The sequence below is a fragment of the Staurois parvus genome, unplaced genomic scaffold (assembly GCF_062004578.1).
Source record: "Staurois parvus isolate SC_StPar_1 unplaced genomic scaffold, SC_StPar_1.0 ptg000312l, whole genome shotgun sequence".
Lineage (NCBI taxonomy): Eukaryota > Metazoa > Chordata > Amphibia > Anura > Ranidae > Staurois > Staurois parvus.
Genome location: NW_028318108.1, coordinates 2,387,534 through 2,410,590, shown reverse-complemented (window position 1 = coordinate 2,410,590; position 23,057 = coordinate 2,387,534). Strand labels below are relative to the sequence as shown.

General features: G+C 43.3%; 1 protein-coding gene and 1 pseudogene across 1 annotated transcript in view; one reads left to right on the top strand and one right to left on the bottom strand.

Moving 5' to 3' along the window:
* Positions 1-3,009: 3,009 nt before the first annotated feature.
* TM4SF19 (transmembrane 4 L six family member 19) overlaps positions 3,010-23,057 on the bottom strand; it is a 31,738-nt gene continuing 11,690 nt past the window's right edge. The window contains exons 2-6 of the mRNA XM_089683529.1: positions 18,700-18,892; positions 16,418-16,495; positions 12,568-12,743; positions 9,630-9,819; positions 3,010-4,216 (exon numbers count right to left, since the gene is read on the bottom strand). Of these exons, the coding sequence (XP_089539655.1) occupies positions 4,058-4,216; positions 9,630-9,819; positions 12,568-12,743; positions 16,418-16,495; positions 18,700-18,876 (780 nt within the window). The 5' untranslated portion in view covers positions 18,877-18,892 and the 3' untranslated portion in view covers positions 3,010-4,057. The remainder of the gene's footprint in view (positions 4,217-9,629; positions 9,820-12,567; positions 12,744-16,417; positions 16,496-18,699; positions 18,893-23,057) is intronic.
* On the top strand, positions 7,374-8,562 carry LOC149457596 (sialidase-4 pseudogene; annotated as a pseudogene).

The following is a 23,057-nucleotide window of genomic DNA, read 5'->3' as shown; positions in this document are numbered from 1 at the left end:
CCCCTCCCTCCCTCCCCTTCCTTCAATCCTTCCTTCCTTCCTTTCTCCCTTCCTCCTCCCTTTATTCCTTCCTTCCTTCCTCCATCCCCTCCCTTCATTCTTTCCTCCCTCCCCTCCTTTCATTTCCTTCCTTCCTCCCTCCCCTCCTTTCTTTCCTCCCTTACCTTCATTGCTTCCTCTATCCCCTCCCTTCATTTTTTCATTCCCTCCCTCCTTGTCCTTCAATCATTCCTTCCTTCCCCCCTCCCCCCCCTCCTTCAATCCTTCCTTCCTTTCTCCCTCCCTCCCTCCCTCCCTCCCTCCCTCATTCCTTCCTTCCTTCCCCCCTCCCTTCATTCTTTCCTCCCTCCCCTCCTTTCATTTCCTTCCTTCCTTCACTCCTTCCTCCATCCATACCCTCCCTCCTTTTTTTCCTTCCTTCCTTCCTTCCTTCCTTCCTTCCTTCCTTCCTTCCTTCCTCCCCTCCCTCCCTCTTTTTCCTTCATTTCTCTCTCTCCCTCTCTCTCCCCTTCCTTTCCTTCCTCCATCCCCTCCTTTCATTCTTTCCCCCCTCCCCTCCCCTCCTTTCATTTCCTTCCTTCCTTTCTCCTTCCATCCCTTTTCTTCCTTCCTTCCCTCCCTTCTTTCCTTCCTTCCTTCCTTCATCCATTCCCTCCCTCCCATTTCTTCCTTCCTCCCCCTCCCTTCCTTCCTTCCTTCCTTCCTTCCTTCATCAATTTTTTTCCTTCCTCCATCCATTCCCTCCCTCCCTTTTCCTCCTTCCTCCATCCCCTCCCTTCATTTTTTCCTTCCTTCCTTCCCTCCCTCTTTGCCTTCCTTCCTTTCGCTCTCCCTCCCCTTCTTTCCTTCCTTTCTTCATCTATTAAATCCCTCCTTTTTCTTCCTTCCTCCCTCCCCTTCCTTCATTCCATCCTCCATCCATTTTCTTCCTTCCTTCCTCCCATGCCCTCCCTCCCTTTTCTTCCTTACCCTCATTCCTTCCTCTATCCCCTCCCTTAATTTTTTCCTTCCCTTCCTCCTGATCTTTCACTCATTCCTTCCTTCTTTCCCCTTCCTCCCCTTCCTTCAATCCTCCCTTCCTCCCTCCCTTCATTCATTCCTTCCTCCATCCCCTCCCTTCATTCTTTCCTCCTTCCCCTCCTTTCATTTCCTTCCTCCCTCCCCTCCTTCCTTCCCTCTCTTTCCTTCATTCCTTCCTCCATCCATTTCCTTCCTTCCTCCCTCCATCTATTCCCTCTCTTTTCTTCCTTCCTTCCTTCCTCCATCCATTCCTCCCTCCCTTTTCTTCCTTCCCTTCCTTCCTCCCTCCCCTCCTTCCTTCCCTCCCTTTCCTTCCTCCCTCCATCCATTCCCTCCCTTTTTCCTTCCTTCCTTCCTTCCTTCCCTCCCCTCCTTCCTTCCTCCATCTATTCCCTCCCTTTTCTTCCTTCCTTCCTTCCTTCCTCCCCTCCCCTTTCTTCCTCCATCCATTCCCTCCCTCCCTTCCTAACTTCCTCCCTCCCCTCCTTTTCCTTCATTCCTTCCTCCATCCATTTTCTTTCCTTCCTTCCTCCATCCATTCCCTTCCTCCCTTTTCTTCTTTCCCTTCCTTCCTCCATCCCCTCCCTTCATTCTTTCCTCCCTCCCCTCCTTTCATTTCCTTCCTTCCTCCCTCCCCTCCTTTCTTCCCTCCCTTACCTTCATTCCTTCCTCTATCCCCTCCCTTCATTTTTTCATTCTCTCCCTCCTTGTCCTTCAATCATTCCTTCCTTCCCCCCTCCCTCCCCTTCCTTCAATCCTTCCTTTCTTTCTCCCTTCCTTCCTCCCTTCATTCTTTCCTCCCTCCACTCCTTTCATTTCCTTATTTCCTTTTTTTTCTTTCTTTCCTTCCTTCCTTTTCCTTCATTTCTCTCTCTTCCTCTCTCTCCCTCCTCTCTCCCCTTCCTTTCCTTCCTCCATCCCCTCCTTTCATTCTTTACCCCCTCCCTCCCCTCCTTTCATTTCCTTCCTTTCTCCCTTCCTTCATTCCTTCCTTTCTCCTTCCATCCCTTTTCTTCCTTTCTTCCCTCCCTCCCTTCTTTTCTTCCTTCATCCATTCCCTCCCTCCCTTTTCTTCCTTCCTCCCCCTCCCCTTCCTTAATTCCTTCCTTCATCTATTCCCTCCCTCCCTTTTCTTCCTTCTTCCGTCCCCTCCCTTCATTTTTTCCTTTCTTCCTTTCGCTCTCCCTCCCTCCCCTTCCTTCCTTCATCTATTAAATCCCTCCTTTTTCTTCCTTCCTTCCTTCCTTCCTCCCTCCCCTTCCTTCATTCCATCCTCCATCCATTTTCTTCCTTCCTTCCTCCATTATCTCCCTCCCTTTTCTTCCTTACCCTCATTCATTCCTCTATCCCCTCCCTTCATTTTTTTCCTTCCCATCCTCCTCATCTTTCAATCCTCCCTTCCTTTCTGCCTTCCTCTCTCCCTTCATTCTTTCCTTCCTCCATCCCCTCCCTTCATTCTTTCCTCCCTCCCCTCCTTTCATTTCCTTCCTTCCTCCCTCCCCTCCTTCCTTCCCTCTCTTTCCTTCATTCCTTCCTCCATCCATTTCCTTCCTTCCTCCCTCCATCTATTCCCTCTCTTTTCTTCCTTCCTTCCTTCCTCCCTTCCTTCCTCCATCCATTCCTCCCTCCCTTTTCTTCCTTCCTTCCTTCCCTTCCTTCCTCCCACCCCTCCTTCCTTCCCTCCCCTTTCTTCCTTCCTCCATCTATTCCCTCCCTTTTCTTTCTTCCTTCCTTCCTCCCCTCCCCTTTCTTCCTCCATCCATTCCCTCCCTCCCTTCCTAACTTCCTCCCTCCCCTCCTTTTCCTTCATTCCTTCCTCCATCCATTTTCTTTCCTTCCTTCCTCCATCCATTCCCTCCCTTTTCTTCTTTCCCTTCCTTCCTCCATCCCCTCCCTTCATTCTTTCCTCCCACCTCTCTTTCCTGCCCTCCCCTCCATCCATTCCTTGCCTCCCTTCCTTTTCTTTCTTCCTTCCTTCCTTCCCTCCATCCATTCCCTTCCTTCTGATATAAGGGGGTACAGATTCTGTTTATTCATTCCAATCTAATAACAGCCCAACATATACAAGTGCTCCCTGTTTACTCCCTACTGACACTGTCCACTGCCCCCACAAAATCATTGTGAAAAAAATACAGAAATAAATAGTAAAAAAAATTTAAAAAAATTAAATAAAAATTAAAAAATTCTGACACCCATGCGATTGCTCTACTGACACCATCCACTGGCCACCCAAAAGCATTTTGAAAAAAAATGATAAAAATATTAAAACATTAATATGTAAAACAAAATCATAAAATTATAAAAAAAAAAAATAATACTAATAAAAAGGAAAAACTACTGACACCACCTACTGACACCATCCTACACATACTACCCACCGCCATACACTCAGCACTCTTCTCCCTGTACATACTACCCACTGTCATACACTCCACACTGCACATTCCCTATTTAACATTACCTCATTCTGCACTACATAAGTCATCTCAGACACTATTTAACCACACCCCTTTTAAGCCATGCCCAATTTGTAGCACAATTTAAAACACACGCCTCTCTCTCATCCCTTTCTCTCTCTCTCTCTCTCTCTCTCTTCCTCTTTTTCACCCTCTCACTCCCCTTTCTCTTTCACTTACCCCACATGGCAGCCATCTTTAAACCTGAAAGTGTCCAGTGGCTTCTATGGAAAGAAGCCGGGAACATTCCTGCAGTCTTTGCTGCAGTAAATATTTAAATGCCCCTTCTATGGAGTTGAGCTGCAATATGTAGGTAGGGTGTTGTGTGGGCGTGCTTGAGTGTAGGGGGGCCCCATTATCTCTTACTGCCTGGGGGCCCCATGAGTTGTCAGTCCGCCCCTGTTCCTGGTATACTTTGACCTCTCCCATGTTGTTCAGGTAGATCATCACCTCATTAAGGTTGCCTACCCCTGACCTATAGAAATGATGAATGCAACAGATAGACTAAGAGAACCCATACGTACAGAGTGGAATTCTACTGAAATGCTAATTACTATGTGAACCAGATAAAATTCTAACTCTTAGTGCAAACATACCAAGTCTTCACTAACTTGATTTTCTTTGACTCTGTCTGTACACCCATACAGGGTCCTTCCTGAGCTCTCAGTCTTCATCTTTATTTCTGCACGAGAAACACTTTCCATAGATACCTCCAGGGATTCTCTTGTGCTGCATCCTTTCTGTGGAACACCCTCTGATCAGTTAGTCAGCAAACACACCTTGAAACTCATCTTTTCTGAAATGAACATGTAGGCAGGTACAGTTAGCCACTTTGCCACTAGGTGGCTCTGGACTCTGTACAAGAATAGTGGTACAGCAGGTAGTGCCACTAGGTGTTAGGACCCTTTTACATACAGCCCTCCCGCAAGTGATGTCAGGGGTGAGTCTAGGTGAGGAGGGGACACAGCAGACTTGACACCTAGGGGCCATACACCCCACATATGTGAGACTGTAATCTACACACGTGGGCCCTGGATATGGCAGAGGGCCGGGTGGAATAGACATGTATGCAGGAAGAGCCAGCTGTAGACCTTCTGTCCCTTACGGAGGTGGGGGCCAGGATTGCAAAGGCTTTAGGCCAGGCTGGAAATCCCTCTGTGAGTCTGCTTCCCTGGAGGGTTTCCAGAAGAATTGTACCCAGCTAGGAGGTATCAATAGAGAACACAGTCCTGTGAGCATTTATGACCCTGGGAAGAAGAGAGACTGCAGGGAGATGGCTGTGAGGTGCTGCATGTGCTTTCACCTGAGAGTACTGCACATCGTCCACTTTATGTGATTTGTATGTCCTTGTGATGTGACTCTTGCCATTTAATGAACAACATTAGTAAAGCGCATTGAAGTTATTTATTGTGTGGACATTCCTTCTTCTGGATATAAAGGTCTATGGCCAGTGATTTTGTGAGGAGACATGGCACAAGATGGCTGAGGGGTCACCCTCAGCGGGCGGGATTGTGTTATAACAGGGCTGGAACGGGGGCAGGGCCTTGTGCTTGGGCACCAAAACTACCCAACCTCAAAGCCCCTCTTACAAACAGACTTTTGATTTCCTCTCCTACTACCCCATTTTTTCCCATCACTTTATCCCATCACAGCATTGCCATCTACAAGACTACTGCTACCAATTTCCCCCCACCTCTTCAATCAGTATTTTTTTTCTTTCAAACGAGGTTCTCATTTTACATGGTGTGTTTTTGTATGCTTTAATATCATTGTTATAACCCTTTTATGTGATCGTTAGTGCTTAGGTTTTTTTTCTAAAATTGCAAACATTCTATACTTACTTGCTCTGCGCACTGGTTTTGCACAGAGCATCTCTGAACCTCCTTTTCTGGAGTCCTCCACTGGCGCGCTTGGCTCCTCCTCTTCTTTGTGTGCCCCCATAGCAAGTCGCTTGCTATGGAGGCACCCCTGTGGGCTTGATCCTGAGCCAGCTCAGCCCCACCCCCAGCTCTCTGCTCACAGGATTTGAATTTCAGCAGCTCCCAATGACTCCCATTGTTGCCTCTGTGAACAGAAAGAGAGGAGAGACCGGCTGTTGACAGGCACAGTGCTGGATCGAGATTGGGCTCCGGTAAGTATACAGGAAGGGTAAGGGATGAAACAAATACAGGCACATTTTTTTCTTAATGCGGGGAATGCATTAAGGTAAAAAATGTCTAGCCTTTATAACCATTTTAATATGATGTACACTGTTCAAAAATGTAAAGGAACACTTTTTAATCAAAGTATAGCGTCAAGTCAATTAAACTCCTGAGATATTGATCTGGTCAGTTAAGTAGCAGAGGAGGTTGTTAATCAGTTTCAGCTGCTTTGGTGTTATTAAAATTAACAATAGATGCACCACTAGAAGGGCAACAATGAGACAACCCCCAAAACAGGAATGGTTTTAAAGGTGGAGGCCACTGAAATTTTTTTCCCTACTCATCATTTCTGACTTTTTCACTAGTTTTGCATTTGGCTAGGATCAGTGTCACTACTGGTATCATGAGGCAATACCTGGACCCTACAGAGGTTGCACAGGCAGTCCAACTCCTCCAGGATGGCACATCAATACTTGCCATTGCCGGAAGGTTTGCTGTGTCTCCCAGCACAGTCTCAAGAGCATGGAGGAGATTCCAGGAGACAGGCAGTTACTCTAGGAGAGCTGGACAGGGCCATAGAAGGTCCTTAACCCATCAGCAGGACCGGTATCTGCTCCTTTGTGCAAGGAGGAACAGGATGAGCACTGCCAGAGCCCTACAAAATGACCTCCAGCAGGCCACTGGTGTGAATGTCTCTGACCAAGCAATCAGAAATAGACTTCATGAGGGTGGCCTGAGGCCCGACGTCCTCTAGTGGGCCCTGTGCTCACTGCCCGGCACCATAGAGCTCCATTGGCATTTGCTACTGAACACCAGAATTGCAGGTCCACCACTGTGCTTTTCACAGATGAGAGCAGGTACACCCTGAGCACATGTGACAGACATGGAAAGGTTTGGGGAAGCTGTGGAGAACGTTATGCTGCCTCTAACATCATTCAGCATAACCGTTTTGGTGGTGGGACAGTGATGGTCTGGGGAGGCATATCCATGGAGGGATGCACAGACCTCTACAGGCTAGACAATGGCACCCTGACTGCCATCAGGTATCGGGATGAAATCCTTGGACCCACTGTCAGACCCTACACTGGTGCAGTGGGTCCTGGGTTCATACTTGTGCACGACAATGCCCGGCCTCATGTGGTGAGAGTATGCAGACAGTTCCTGAAGGATGAAGGAATTGATACCATTGAATGGCCCCCACACTCGCCTAAGCTAAATCCAATAGAACACCTCTAGGATATCATGTTTCAGTCCATCTGACACCGCCAGGTTGCACTTCAGACTGTCCAGGAGCTCAGTGATCTCCCTGGTCCAGATCTGGGAGAAAATACCCCAGGAAACCATCCATCGTCTCATTAGGAGCATGCCCCAACATTGTCAGTCATGCATATAAGCACGTGCGGGCCATACAAACTACTGAGTACCATTTTGAGTTGCTGCAATGAAATTTTAGCAAAATGGACTAGCCTGCTGCATAATTTCTTCACTTTGATTTTCAGGGTGTCTTTGAATTCAGTCCTCTGTAGGTTGATCATTTTAACTTATGTTCCTAACACATTACCTAGTCCATATCAGTATAGATATCCAGCATGATATTTTTCTCCATTGAGATCTGATGTGTTTTCAAAGTGTTCCTTTAAAATTTTTGAGCAGTTTATATGATGATATATAGTTAACACTGTATAAATGGATTCACTGAAAATAACCACTGCACTGCAATGCATAACAATAATATGTTTGGGTATTGCTGTTTTTCACAGAGTGGGCCACCTTCGCTTTGGGACCAGGACATGGTATCCAGCTAAAATCTGGTCGTCTCCTTGTTCCTGCTTACACTTATCACATCAACTGCAGAGATTGCTTTGGTAAGCTCTGTCGCACTACGCCACATGCCTTTGCCTTTCGTAGTGACGACCATGGAAAGTCTTGGAAAGTTGGAGAACTTATCCCAAACCTTCACACAGTGGAATGCCAACTGGTGTCAGTGGATGAGGAAGATGGAAGTAACATCCTGTATTGCAATGCCAGAAGCTCTTTAGGATTCCGAGTACAGGCTCTGAGCTCTGATGGTGGCATTGTATTCCAACCTGGACAGTTGGTTGAGAAGTTAGTTGAAACACCCAACGGGTGTCATGGCAGTGTCATTGGTTTCCCATCTCCTTTGGACTTTTTATCAAGATATAATACCAGTAATCCAGCTTGCTGCCAAGCTGAGAGCTCAGTGATGTTAGCTAAACTGTCAGACCTAAAACAACGGAATAAAAAAGGTCCTCAAACACAGGACAACATAAATATTCTTAAAAATAGTCTACAACAACGGCAATTCAGCAGTGAAAGTGGTACCTGTAAATTGGTTTGTCACAGGCAGATTAAATGGGAGGATGTTTGCAAAGACACTTGTTATGTTAGCATGGAATTACCAAAAAAGTTAAAGTTGCAATACAAGACGTACCACAGGACTGGGCAAAAGTTTCAGACACCTACATGGGTGCTGTACTCCCATCCCACCAGTACACACTCAAGGATAAACCTAGGGGTCTACCTCAGCCCCTATCCCAAGGATGCTGATAGCTGGAGAGGACCCTGGGTCATCTATGAGGGACCCAGTGCCTACTCCGACTTAGCATATATTGAGCTGCCTTCTAGTGAAGATGGACCTGTAAGGTTACCTCCCATAGTTGCATTTGCCTGTCTCTATGAAAATGGCCTAAAATCTCCTTATGAGCAGATATCCTTCAGCATCTTCACCTTGTGTGAGGTCATCCAGAACCTGCCACTTAAACCCAATGTTCTCCATATTCCCGTGGACAAAGACAAAAAGAAAGGGAAATGTAAAACTTCATAAAAGAAAACAAATAAGCTAACTTTAATATTGTGTGCCATTTCTTTGTAACTATTTGCATCTAGTCCATGTACCTGTAGAATAAAAGTTTAAAGAAAGTTAATTAGTATTTAGATGGTTTAAAGTTCACTTGTTAGCAACCTGTTTCTTGCACATGTAGCGCTACTGGTAACTGGACTGACATAATTTGAAGGGATGTTGATCTTCACTAACAGCTGCATTATGGACACTTTAAGTGGATTTTAAAATAGAAAAAGTTTATTGAACATGGCAATATGGGAAGGAGGGTGCAATGCAGATCAGGATATCCCAACAGTATACTGGAGCCTATACTCTAGACTAGGCCTCAATCTCATCTAGATTTCTCTCACTAGTCTCTTATGTCAACCTTCAGAAACACAGACTGTGATGGTTGGACTCCTGCAGAGCTTGGTGTCCTTGGTGAATAATGTTCAAGTAGTATCCCAGTCTTCCCTTTCAAGGAGAGACAGCATGGAAAGGTTGATGTGTAACTTCCCACTAAACCAAACCTAACCACGTGTCCATATGTGGGGGTAGTTGCAGTTTGCTTCCCCAAAGCCTTATACTCCCTTCTTCCAGCGGCCAACACCTCTAAGCTGACATCCATATAGGTCAGGGAATGGCTCAGATAATTAAAGTAGAAGCAGCCTTTGTTTAGTGTATTTTGACAGTGGCAAGTATCATGTTTTGCAGCACACCTGGATTGTCAGTGCTGCATGGATTACCCCTGTACAGGTCATATAAGCCACAGAAGAGAAGAAGGTCATTCAGATACATTTTTTTCTCTATGATAAATCCACTCACATGATACATTGAATTAATGCCACAAATAAAAGATAGTTGCATGAGGGTAATAAATACTGGACTTTAAAATGTATCTGTACTAGCAAAAACATACAGTATATGGACTTTAGAAGGAACGTTCTCCTCCACAAGTATCCAAACCTGGACACCTTATTATGCAATTACCAATTTCCAATTAGAAATCTGGCATGTTAGGCTGCCCTCTCCTATGTCCCACTCCTTGCTATAAAAGCTTCTTAGGTGAAGCTTCCTTTTCTTTAGATAACGTAAAGCTTCATCTAATGGCAGCAAGGGGGCTGCAAAAGATTAAACAAGCTTTTCTTTTAGAAATTTCTTTATACAAACCTTTTTCTGGTCACAATTTCCAACAAACATGCCCAAGATGGCATTCACCAGCTGAGAGAGGCACAGGACAATCTGCGATGTGTTGATTAAACACAGGGATATAAAGAAATGGGAGTTCCAGGTCTCTATATCTGGTGGTTCAATGCAGGTCGTCTTCTTGGAGGAGATGTCAGCTAAAGAGTTTGATGTACTGCAAAACATTAAATGGAAAGAACTGATTAATACGAATTTTTATATTTTACACAATTAACTAATGCTAAGGTAGCATAAGTATTAGCTCAGTGGTTAAACATTCCCTTTTCTCTCAGTGGAAATACTGTTTCATACCTTTCTTCCAGTTGCAATGCTCTGTGCTAGCATAACTGAGGAGCAGCCACATTCCTCGCACAAACTTGTGGAGTGGCTGTTCCTGAATTTCCATTCTGGAAAGCACTTGTACTAGATTTGGTGCCTGTTGGACTTGTGAGAACCAGCTTCAAATGGTCAGGGGCGGACTGACAGCTAATGGGGCCCCCGGGCAATAGGAAATCATGGGGCTCCTGTGTCCTCGCCAACACTCAAATCACACCCAAAAAAGCCTATGAAAGGTATCAGGGGCATCTCATGGGGCCCCCTACTGACCCCGGGCCCTCGGGCAGTGCCTGAGTGCCCGAATGGTCAGGCCGCCCCTGCAAATGGTAGTACATTATAGACATACCCACTCTTCTCAATCCTATTTTTAGGGCTTTTCTTGCCAACATTTATTATAATAAAGTTCAAGAAAATAATATGGGTTTCCTTTGTAGGGGTTTTCCAGCATTTTGTAGGCACAAAATTAAATATATTTCAGCCTCCTGGCTTAAACTTGCAGTGCTCCTGCTCTGACGTCAAACTTCAGGCCCTTTTTCTGTCTCTTTCAGATAGTCTTCTCACAAAACCCTGTGCATATATCTAGCCTTTTTCTGCTGCACTGGTTCCCACCTATCTTCTAGGTCAAGGGTATTGAAATAAAATTCACCAAGGTCCAGTCAGCAAAATAGGTTTAGGGTTAAGGACTAGGGTTAGAGTTAGCGGTAATCATGCAATCATTAGGGTTAGGGTTAGCAGTAATCCCAGACTGTGTGTGCTATATGTCCACATCCCAGCAAATCATGTTCAACTATGAACAGAATATGTAGTCATGGACATTGGGTGGACGTATAGAAGAGAAAAAAGAGTACCCTAAAAACAACTTTATTTACCACTAAAAAATCTATTACACAACATAAAAAATTTCGGGAATCCTTCTTCAAACAGGCCGCTTCTAAGCAGACAGCTGAATTAGACCTAAAGCCACCAGACCACCAATAGACTGTTACCAACATTGCTGCCCAGCACTCCTAATCTTTAATAGAGTAATATCAGTCAGTAGGATAGACTGGGATTAATAGCATGTGCATGTTGCCCAAAAAAGTGCAAATGAGTAAGCCAAGGTGAAGCCACTGCTTCTCGGGTGGGAAAGTCAGGTACATTTAGTAAACAGTAAATGGTCTTGTACACATAATCTTAAAATAGAAGGACCAACTTCCTAGTGGGGAACCATCCAGATCAAATGTATGTAAATTGCTAAAAAGACAGCATGGTAGTCAAAGTTGTCAAGGAACATATACTGTATTCCAAAGAGGGGGCTCTTGATAAGTAAGAAATATAAGAAAAAAACTCAGTTCACATTAATCTAGCCAATCCAATCCACAGACTGGATTGATGTAAAGTGAGTTTTTATCTAAGATACTTATCAAGAGCCCCCACTTTGGAATATATGTGCATTGACTACTTGACTACCATGCTGTTGGTCTATCTATTTTAAGATTATGTATAAAAGACCATTTGCTGTTTACTGAATGTACCTGAATTTCCCACCTGAGAGGCAGTGGCTTCACCTTGGCTTACTCAATTGCCTCTATGGGCAACATGAACATGCTGTGAATTACAGTCTACCCTACTGATTGATATTACTTTAATAAAGATTAGGAATGGGTTCCAGTGTACTGATTCTGTCACATGTGCACCTGAAGAGGGAATCCCAAAACGCGTCAAGTCCACATGTGAACTGTAATTTGAATCTCTGTATCTTGTGAACCCCTATGAGGAGTGTAATTTTAATGCTGTGTAATAGATTGTTAATGGTACATAATAAAGTTGTTTTTGCAGTACTCAGTTTCTCTTCTATATGTCCACACAAAGTCGATGACTACCTTTTGTTCATAGTTGAACATGATTTGTTGGGATGTGGACATATAGCGCACCAAGTCTGGGTTTCTCTCCCGTTTTTGATTTGTTGCATATTCCTTTCTGTTTCTGCGCTGAAAGGTAATTGTTTGTTCTTCCTTGTGTCTCTGAATACTAATTCTGAATGGGAGTAACTGTCTCATTACTAATCAGTTGATGCACTTGCAGTGCTCTAATAAGTTAAGTTTCAGTGACTGCATCCCTAGCAATTAATACTTTGGGAGTATCTTACCAAATTTTTTTTTGTTGTTGAAGAGGATACCTAAAATCTGACATGCATCTTTTGTGCAGACTAATGAGGAAAACAGTGAACCAATCACACAAGCAAAAAATCACCTTTCTTGGGTTGTTCTGGTCACCATATGGCATTGAATTTTACAGAACATTGGAGAGCTGCAGATTTCAAAGCATAGGTATTTTTTTACAACATTCAGTTACAATGTCTTGTATAGCAAATGTACAGTATATAATATATTGCTATATTTATTTTGCAATTTTTTCCCACGAAAGTGGAGTTACCCTTTAACCTTACAAGACAAATAGAAGAAAAGGAAGCTCAGACCCAGCCAGCTATGCAATTGCAGCAATGATTTATGGGACACTGTAACATCTATGTTACTGTAAGCTCCAGTGTTGCAAAATGTGTTGTAGAATTTTGAGGCCTATTATCCAAAAAAGATAACAATTTTACCTAGTGTTGAAGACTGGAAAGCCAATGGTTATGTAAGGATAACCCCACTCCTGTGTTGCTTCACCTTCCACTTGGTACAAACAGTATGGACCACTGAGTAGTCCAGCAACAGAGATGAAAAAGGAAGTTGCAGCTCCAGCCGTAGCTAGAATGGAGAAAAGGCCGGACAACAGCATCTGGAGAGACAAATAAACAAATAAAAATGAACTACCACTCAAGATAAAAATCAACAATAAACTTATTATAATGTCAGTTTATTTACACTTTGAGTGGATGTACTATATAAAGAGGCTGCTAATATTGATATACTCAAATAGCACACTTCTTGCAGACCCTTAAGTGAGTGGGGGAATCTGACAACTTCCACCCCAATGGAACATTTATGCAAGAACTACGACAAGCATTATAGATTTATTTCCAAATCTATACCCTGCAACACTCTGACTCTTCCAAATTGCCTTACATGGAAAAATGGGAACACGACCTGGGTAAGCTGATGGAAACTGCAGAATGGGGAAAATTAGCCCAATATGCCTCTAAATCTTTTATCAATACCTCATTAATAGAAGCAAGCTATAAGGTTTTTAACCCCTTCATGCCGACACCTCCCGGACCTTTAAGAGTTACAGAATCCAGGAGGTGGGGTGGGGTTTAGGGTCATGTGACCGCCGTGATGCGTCGTCACGGCGGTCACATGATCAGGAAAGGTCCCAATCGAAAGAGGAGATCGGGACCTTTCCGTGAGTACCGGACATGTGTGCTGGGAGTGCACTCTCGGCACATATGTCCTTTTTTAATAGAACGCAAATGTGCAGCCACTCGGCGTCTAGGCCCAGACACCGGGAGGCCGCACATTTGCGTTTGGCCGACGTGAAGAGGTTAAGATATGGTGCCTGTGAGAATAGCATCCTGTATTCCACATGCGTCTCTCTTATGTTTTAGGGGCTATGGTCAAGAAGGAACAGTGTTCCACATCTGGTGGACATGCCCAAAAGTGAGTCGGTTCTGGATTTGCACATATACCTTTGTCTATTCGCTCACCCAGGTGAATTTCGTTAAAAATCCGCAACAGGCCCTATTGAGAAGTCCAGCAGAGGGAGTGCCAAGACACATGAGATGGTTGATAACCTTTATCTTTACAGTAGCTAGAATCTCAATTGCAAGATCTTGGAAGTCTCCCAGGATCCCTTTTCATCTCTTGAGTGCTAAGTAGACATGGATCATGACAAATTAATGCCTGTCAGTGATCCTACATGACAAAATGGCCCTCTTTGAGAAAACTTGGGACCATTGGATCAGATATCTCACGGATTCCCAGTGACCTTGAAAATTCCCCTACTCTTGGTCTTGGATGAGGGTGCACCTCCTTCCTCCTTTCTCCTCCACTCTTCTTCTTCTTTCTCTCTCCTTCCTCTTTTACTTTTCTCCAGCTCTTCTTTTTGGTTTAATCTAGTTTCTCCCCTTTTCTTTAGGGGATGATCTTTCTACGCAATCCGGTGTATGAGGCACACTAAAAATGTTGGGTTCCATGACGAATAAAAGGCAAGATAGCAGGGGTGTAATTTTACCCCTGTACAAATCATTAGTAATACCTCATCTAGAATATGCAGTTCAGTTTTGGGCACCAATTCACAAAAAGAACATTGGGGAACTAGAGAAAGTACGAAGAAGGGTAACCAAACTGATAAGAGGCATGGAGGAGCTCAGCTATGAGGAAAGATTAGAGGAACTGAATTTATTCTCTCTTCAGAAGAGGAGATTAAGGGGGATATGATCAACATGTATAAATACATCAGTGGCTCATATAGTGAACTCGGTGTAGAGTTATTCACCTTGGTGTCAACACAGAGGACAAGGGGGCACTTTTTACGTCTGGAGGAAAATAAATTTAATCTCCAAAAACAGAAAGGTTTCTTGACAATGAGAGCTGTGAAAATGTGAAATAGACTCCCTCAAGAGTTGGTTCTGGACAGCTCAGTGAATTGCTTTAAAAAAGTCCTGGATTCTTTCGTAGATACACAGAATATAACTGGACACTAACATTTAGGCCCCATGTACACGGGACACTTCTGAACGATGGAAACTGACTGCTGGAAAACATAGGTTAATAAACATCTATTTAGCCGCGTTTGCATAACGCGTTTATGCGCATTTGCGTTTAGAAGCGTTTTGAAAGATAAGCACAGGAGAACCTCCTAAATGCCCAGAATGCAATGAAAAGTGGTAAATTATTAACTATTTCAGACTGTTTCAGAGAAATACACAGAGTAGAAGCAGAGACAGCATTATGTGTTGAAATTAGCTTAGGGGTGAGTTGCTCATTAACATTTCTTTTGTTTCCAAGGGTGGGAAATGTGCTGGTGGAGTGAATCATTAAGGCCACCTGGCAGGGGGTCTTTATGAGGAATTTAAGGTGTGAATGTTCATTAACATATCTTTTGTTTCCAAGGGTGGGAGAGGTCTGAAGTGCGAATTGGTCATTACAATGTGTGACAAGCTTGGTAGGAACATCCTGTTTTCAGTGTTTTGTCCATCGGAGTACCTTGAAAATGCTTTGCATGCATTTTTCATGATGAAAAAAGGCTCTACACAGCATCGGGAACTGGAAGAGTTAAAAAAAAACGCAAACGTTTATAAACGCGATTTGCCACGTTTAGCTGCATTTTACGTTTGAAACGCTGATAAAATCGACTGCTGAACGCAAGTTTTCTGCATTCAAAAAACGACTGTAAATTCAAATGCCTGTAAACATTAGGGTGAGTTCAGGGGCTGCTGAAAAAAATGCTGAACAGCTCCTAAACGTGAGTTTATCAGCTGCAGTGTACATGAGCCCTAACTATGTAGCTATGTGTCCAGGAGGAGGACCTGTTGTATGCCATCAGAGCCATGCGGGGTGTAACTGGAACAAAGTAGCCTTTCCTTGGGCATGGCAGTGAATAATCTAGTTTGTTTGTTTACTCTCCTCATATACTCAACTTATTTTATGAAGCATGATGGAGATAGATTCCGATATATCAGATTTTTTGCAATACTCAGGAATTATATAGTTGTGTTTTTCCCTATTACACCATAATGTCCTTGGATGTGTATGTGGTTGGAATAATGCTCTTTTCATCCCATATGTTCTCAGGATATGTCTGTACGTCCTTGGAAAAACAATGAAAACTATTGGAAATTACAGAAGCTGCTACAAAAAACCTACAAACATTGCACATTAAGGGTTTGTTCACACATGTGGAAACCTGTGGCACGTCTCCAAATGGGCACACAGAGCACAATTGTTTTTAAATGTCCTATTCACACTAGAATGCAACCTTTCGGTGGGTTGTGGTGCAGTGCAGAAATTTGGAACATGTTTGCATTCTTCTGGCCTGCACCACAGTTCACTTACAGCTCCATTTCTGTCTGTTTCTATGCTCTTGAGCTTCACAAGGCTAACATGTAGATCAGCAGCATTAATTTTCAATGTCCAGCAAGCAGAGTTATCCCTACCATAAGCTTAGAAGCTGGCCATAAACTATGCAAATTTCAGATGATTCTTGATGACCCTGTTGCCAGACAGAATATTTTCAGCCAATCACATGCAGCCACTGTTTGGGTAATCTGGTAGCTGTCAGCAGTGGCTGTCAGAATACTGTATAACCAGCAGGAGATCCATCCATCTGCCCTGTGCAGAGCCTTCCGGCTTGACTAAAAAACTAAAACAAGAGTGTATGGCCAGCTTAAGAATCTCATGTATGGAAACACTTTCCTGAAATGGAGTGGTAATAAATGGACTAAAATAAACAATTATATGTGTAATATGGGGACAATAGCAATATTATATTTAAAAATTCCATTAAAAACTTACATGACGGCAAGTTCCAAAGCAGGAGAGTCTTTTCACCTTAAAACTCACAACTGTGGATTGTATACCCACTAAGAGCACCTTGAATTAAGAAAATAATATTATCATTAAAGTTCCATTAAACTCACATTGCTAAAAACTGTCAGTACATGCTGTTCTTACACAAACCCTATGGAATTCATTTTCTGTATTCTGCAAAAAACTGATTGATCCCGCTGTTCACTATCCCTCTCTCCTTGTCTGTGTCCCCACTGCAGCCTGAGATTGTGTAGACTAGCTGTTGCCACATCTACCGAGCATGCTCCAGTTTCAGTTCCCTTCTAAGCTGTTCATTTCCTTCTTTTTTTTCTTATCTGTGTAGCCCACATGACTATAGAGTTACACATGTGGGTGTAAACTTCAGATAAATGACAGCCCACTCCCTCCTCCTCCATGCCCACGAAACTGATAAATACAATGGAGTGGGATATTACATGTTGATTGATGTTGGCATCACCTCCCTGTATCTCTGAGCACATACATATAATAGACACAGGCTGGAGGGGCATGATACAGGCTGTGATGGGCAGAATGTCCCGCTAGATAGCCTACACCATGTTGTTGCACAAAAATAATAAAGATATTTGTATGATGACTTAAAATGTTTGTTTGATATTATGTATTTTCCTTTGCAATACTTTTTTTTGGATATGTGGCCGGTAGCAGAGGACTAGAAGCTCTTCCCGCGATGTTTCCCTACAGACAGAAAAAGAGCTGGGTCGCATAACAGCTGCATATCAATTAAGGAAAAAAGTACTTTGATTTTTGTTTTTTTTATTAACCACTTCCCGTCCGGCCCATGTAGACAAATGGCCGGACGGGAACACTGACAAAGCGGGTTGACATTTCTAAACGTCACCCACATTCACTGCCTGTGCATGCTCCCTGGGAGCGCATGGTATCGGGATCAATGCCCACTGCGTCCAGAGGACACTAATCGCTGTACGGGACCTCTGTGTGAGGTCCCAATTCTTGTGATCACTGATTGGCCAATCAGTGATCACATGAATAGTAGTAAACAAGATGTCATGTCCTGACATCATTGCTTACTACTTGTGAAATCTGTGAATGATCACATGGTACAAGGCTAGTCACAACAGCCTTGTACCATGTGACAAGCTGTGACCTATCACAGCTCTCAGTATTTCTCAATGGCTGCAAGATGCAGCCAGAGAGAAGGAGAAATGATTGCTTTTACAGCCTTTATGGGTATAAAAGCAATCAGTGTAAAAAAAGAGAAAAAAATCTTCATCACCCCCCACAAATAGAACAGTGTCACTATGGTGACACTGTACTGCTAGGGTGACAGTATGTTAAAAAAAATACCAAAAACCCTTAAATAATAATATATAAAAAAATAAAAATGTAAAAAACTAAATTTGAAAAATTATAATTTTTGGTTATAAACTAATTTATTTTTTTTTTTACAAAAAAATAGATGGATACATTTTGGCTTCAGATTTATGAAGAAAGAATATTTATTTGCAAAAATGTTTAAGAAAAACACTTTTTTCAAAATTTTTGGACTTTTTCATTTATATAGCAAAAAGATAAAAATCCCAGTGGTGAATAAATACCACCAAAATAAAGTTTTACCTGTCTCAAAAAAAATGCTAAAATATTCATATGGGTACAGTGTTGCCTGACTGCGCAATTGTCGTTCAAAATGTGATAGCACTGAAAGCTGAAAATTGGCCTGGGCAGGAAGGGGGTGAAAGTGTCCGGACTTGAAGTGGTTAAAATAAACATAGTGTCATCAACTATATGCAAAGAGAAGGGTTAATGTAAATTAAAGTGTTTATTTAATATCACTTTAAATGTTTCCATGTAGTGCTTCCATGTAAGGGTTATACTGGCATGAAGAGAATTTTCTGTTGCCCAAGGCTACTAAAATTGTTCATGAAAGCTCCAAGTGCCATCATCTATAGTGAAAATCCACTTTCTCTGAAAAAAAGACAATCCCTTCTAGATCAATTATATACATTTACAACCATCATGGCAAAGTCTTAGCAGATTCTTGCCTGATTCTATTCTCTGTATAAATAACAGAACATTGCACTACACTATCTGCTATAATCACACAATTCATCCATGAGTTGTACAAAGAGAAACCCTGAATCTTAGCATCCTTCCAGTCCTGAAATATCCTTGGCGAATATACCATCAAAAAATATATGTATATATTTGTTAGAAGAGTTGAGTTTTCCCTTAAGTTCTTCTTTCTAGACCAGTTTTCGACCACTTACCATCAATCCACCAGCCCACACGCCTGGCATCCTCCTAGCATTGATGCTGATCTGTTCTTTTTTCAGATAAGTCCCATCGAGGTTGGGGAAGAGGAGGAAAAGGTTCATCGTTATAGATAGTAGTGCCAGGATAGTTAGGCAGAGGCCGTTAAATTGGGAGCACTTTCCTACACACATCTTTAGAATGACAAGTCTGAAATATAAATAAATAAAAGTGGATGTCACCCCTAACTTAATGACATTTAGTTTACTTAAAGTGGAACTGCAATGCATCTGAGCACCACAAACCAAAAATGCTATTTAATTATCTGTTAATATTCAGGGCAAACTCCCCCATCCATCCATGTCTCCATGCTTTATTTTGCTGAGAAAAGCACCCCCTGGCATTTTTGGCAGATGATCAATGTATCATTTACTTCCTGGAATCCATCTGCCCTTAGCTCAGGCATAGGCTGAGTTGAGAACCCTCCTTCCCTTCCTGAAGAATCCTGGGATGTATGACATCATTTGCCTAGCCATGGAAACCAGGAAGTAACGGAAGAAATGTAAAAAAAGAGTTTAAAACAAGTATATATATCATATATTTTCTTATCTATTTCTAATGCTAGCAGCCTAAGGATAAAAATAGTCCATGTTGATTGAGAGGGCGAAGTTCCACTTTAAGCACTGTGTATCATAATTAAAAATGGAACTTTAAAAAAATAGCATGTGTCAAACACAAGGACCAGGCCATTTCATGTGGCCCTTGCACCTCTCCTGCAGCTGCAGCACCCCCTTCATCTCCTCCACATTTCTCAGCAGTCAGCACAGAAAGGAGGACAGAACTCCTCCTCCAGATCCTGCACTTCTCCATGCAGCTGCAAAGAAGCTCGTTTATGCCCACTGTCCTGTCTCAGCTGTAGAGAGGAGGACAGAAGTCCTCCTAAAATTCTCTGCAGCCATAGCACCCCCTCGTCTCCACCTCCCCTGGTCTCAGCATTCAGCAGGCTCCACCAGCTGACTTCTTCCCAGCAGCAACACAAGGTAAAGGGGTACACTGTGATGTAAAAGAGGGTGGGGAACTCTTGATATCTGATGTAAAGGGTGGTGGGGTGCTCTGGACATCTACTCTTACAGATACAACCGGCCCTTTGAGGGCAACCATAATGCTGATGTGGCCCACAATGAAATTATCTGTGACACCCTGTCCTACAGCCTCTTTACAGTCACTTCCTGTTTACATGTAGGCACTCTAGCACTGACTGGCATTTCTCATGGGGGGTTTTCTGAAAGTGACAACACAGTGAATTATTTGTATAGTGCATCTGATGGTGTATTTGTAAATAATTAGGTTCAAGGAAGTTTTGAACATGGTGTCCCACGACATTTTGCTCTCAAATATAAAATAATCCACTGAGGGTGTCAAAGCTTGTGTTATAGAATCCATCCCACCTTGCAGCTCGCCAGCACAAAGACTTCATATGCTGTGTCACCTGGAAACATATTGGAGATTCACCTGTACCATGTTAGACCCATAGGCTTGAGGTCAGTGCCATAATGTGATTAAGCCCCATGTAGTATATACGTTTTACATTTTTAATTCATTTACATTTTTTAAATCTTTCTAATAAAATATTTTTTCTTCGCACGACCCTGCCCTCTACCTCAGCTGGGAACAGAGAGCTGTTGGAGCGGTAAAGCACGCCAGAAGCTCCTCTTTCTCATGTGAATTCTTTAATACAGATCAAGCCTCCTGCTGTGCGGCCCGGTTCCTAACAGGCCTTGGATCACTACTGGTCCGCAACCTGGGGGGATTGGGACCTCTGAGATAGATGATGCATATCAGTTACTGACTTCAGCACTTGTTTACAAATACACCATCAGATGCTCCCCAAAAATACTTTAAGGGGACAATTCACAGTTATTAAATGTTATATATCTTCTTTTTATTTCTACTAACAAAGTGTTCCTGTGCAAATCACATGCGATTTGTGTGCGGTGTGATTGGAGACATACGATTGGAGCGATTGGAGCCATTTTGTATGGCTCTAATCGCACCGTACCAAAAGATGCAGGACCCTTTTTTGGGTCCGCACTAGAATCAGATTGCATGGGTATTCGCACTGATGCGATCCGATTCTGCACATTGCACCATATTTTGCGGACCACTTTCGGGGTGTTGTTAACTTAACATACACACCCGCAGAGGTTCGCATGGGTGCAATTCTGATGCGGTGCGCAATTCGCACAGAAAACGCTGCAAATACCGCACCGCATCAGTGTGAATTTCCAACAGAAAGAGTCCATTCACACCAGGTGCGGTGTGATTGCATTGGGATGCTAGTCCAACACCGTCCCACTGCACCTATAAGGTAAATTGCCTTGTTTCCAGTGTGGCTAGTTCACGGCACTGTGTTGTGGAAGCGGGTGGGTGGTGTGCGCTGAAAAAAAGTTCTGCGTTCCCTACACGCCAGCTGATAGAACTCGATGAAATGTCTGTGTGACATTTCAATAAAGTCTGTTTTAAAAAAGTAAACAGTGCAATGCTCTAGTATCGGCGCATCAACACTGTGCTGGTCCATCCAGCTGTGTTGCAATGCAGTAGCTGGTGCGAACAAGCCCTAAAAGTTATTGCTTATTCTTTTAGTCTGGATTATACTGTATAATAATATAGCTACATTGTACGGGCAGCACAGTGGCTGAATGGTTAGCACTTCCACCTGGCAGTACTAGGGTCATTGGTTCAAATCCCAGCCACAGCACCACCTGCCTGGAGTTTGCATGTTCTCCCTGTGCCAGCATGGGTTTCCTCCAGGTACTCCGGTTTCCTCCCACACTACAAAGACATGCTGGTAGGTTAATTGGCTCCTGTTTAAATTGGCCTTAGTATGTGTATGTATGAATGTGAGTTAGGGAACTTAGTACACCCCTTGAGGGCAGGGACTGATGTGAATGTACAATACTGTATATATGTAATGTGCTGCATAAATTGATGGTGCTATATACAGTCATGGCCGAAATTGTTGGCACCCTTGATATTTCTCCAGGAAATCATGTATTTCTCACGAAACGTATTGCATTAACACATGTTTTGCTATACACATGTTTATTCCCTTTGTGTGTATTGGGACAAAACAAAAAAAGGGAGGAAAGAAAGCAAATTCGACATAATGTCACACAAACCTCCAAAAATGGGCTGGACAAAAGTATTGGCACCCTTTCACAACTGCGGATAAATAAGAATGTTACAAGCATGTGATGCTCCTGTAAACTCACCTGGGGCAAGTAACAGGTGTGGGCAATATAGAAATCACACCTGAAAGCAGATAAAAAGGAGAGACGTTCACTTAACCTTTGCATTGTGTGTCTGTCTGTGCCACACTAAGCATGGACAACAGAAAGAGGAGACGAGAACTGTCTGAGGACCTGAGAACCAAAATTGTGGCAAAATATCAACAATCTCAAGGTTACAAGTCCATCTCCAGAGAACTAGATTTGCCTTTGTCCACAGTGCGCAACATTATCAAGAAGTTTGCAACCCATGGCACTGTAGCTAATCTCCCTGGTCGTGGACGGATGAGGAAAATTGATGAAAGATTGCAACGCAGAATAGTCCGGATGGTGGATAAGCAGCCCCAAACATGTTCCAAAGACATTCAAGCTGTCCTGCAGGCTCAGGGAGCATCAGTGTCAGCGCGAACTATCCGTCGACATTTAAATGAAATGAAACGCTATGGCAGGAGACCCAGGAGGACCCCACTGCTGACACAGAGACATAAAAAAGCAAGACTACAGTTTGCCAAAATGTACTTGAGTAAGCCAAAAGCCTTCTGGGAAAACGTCTTGTGGACAGATGAGACCAAGATAGAGCTTTTCGGTAAAGCACATCATTCTACTGTTTACCGAAAACGGAATGAGGCCTACAAAGAACAAAACACAGTACCTACGGTAAAATATGGTGGAGGTTCAATGATGTTTTGGGGTTGTTTTGCTGCCTCTGGCACTGGGTGCCTTGACTGTGTGCAAGGCATCATGAAATCTGAGGATTACCAAAGGATTTTGGGTCGCACTGTAGGGCCCAGTGTCAGAAAGCTGGGTTTGCGTCCAAGATCCTGGGTCTTCCAGCAGGACAATGACCCCAAACATACGTCAAAAAGCACTCAGAAATGGATGGCAAAGAAGCGCTGGAGAGTTCTGAAGTGGCCAGCAATGAGCCCAGATCTAAATCCCATTGAACACCTGTGGAGAGATCTTAAAATTGCTGTTGGGAAAAGGTGTCCTTCCAATAAGAGAGACCTGGAGCTGTTTGCAAAGGAAGAGTGGTCCAAAATTCCGGGTGAGAGGTGTCAGAAGCTTATTGATGGTTATAGGAAGCGACT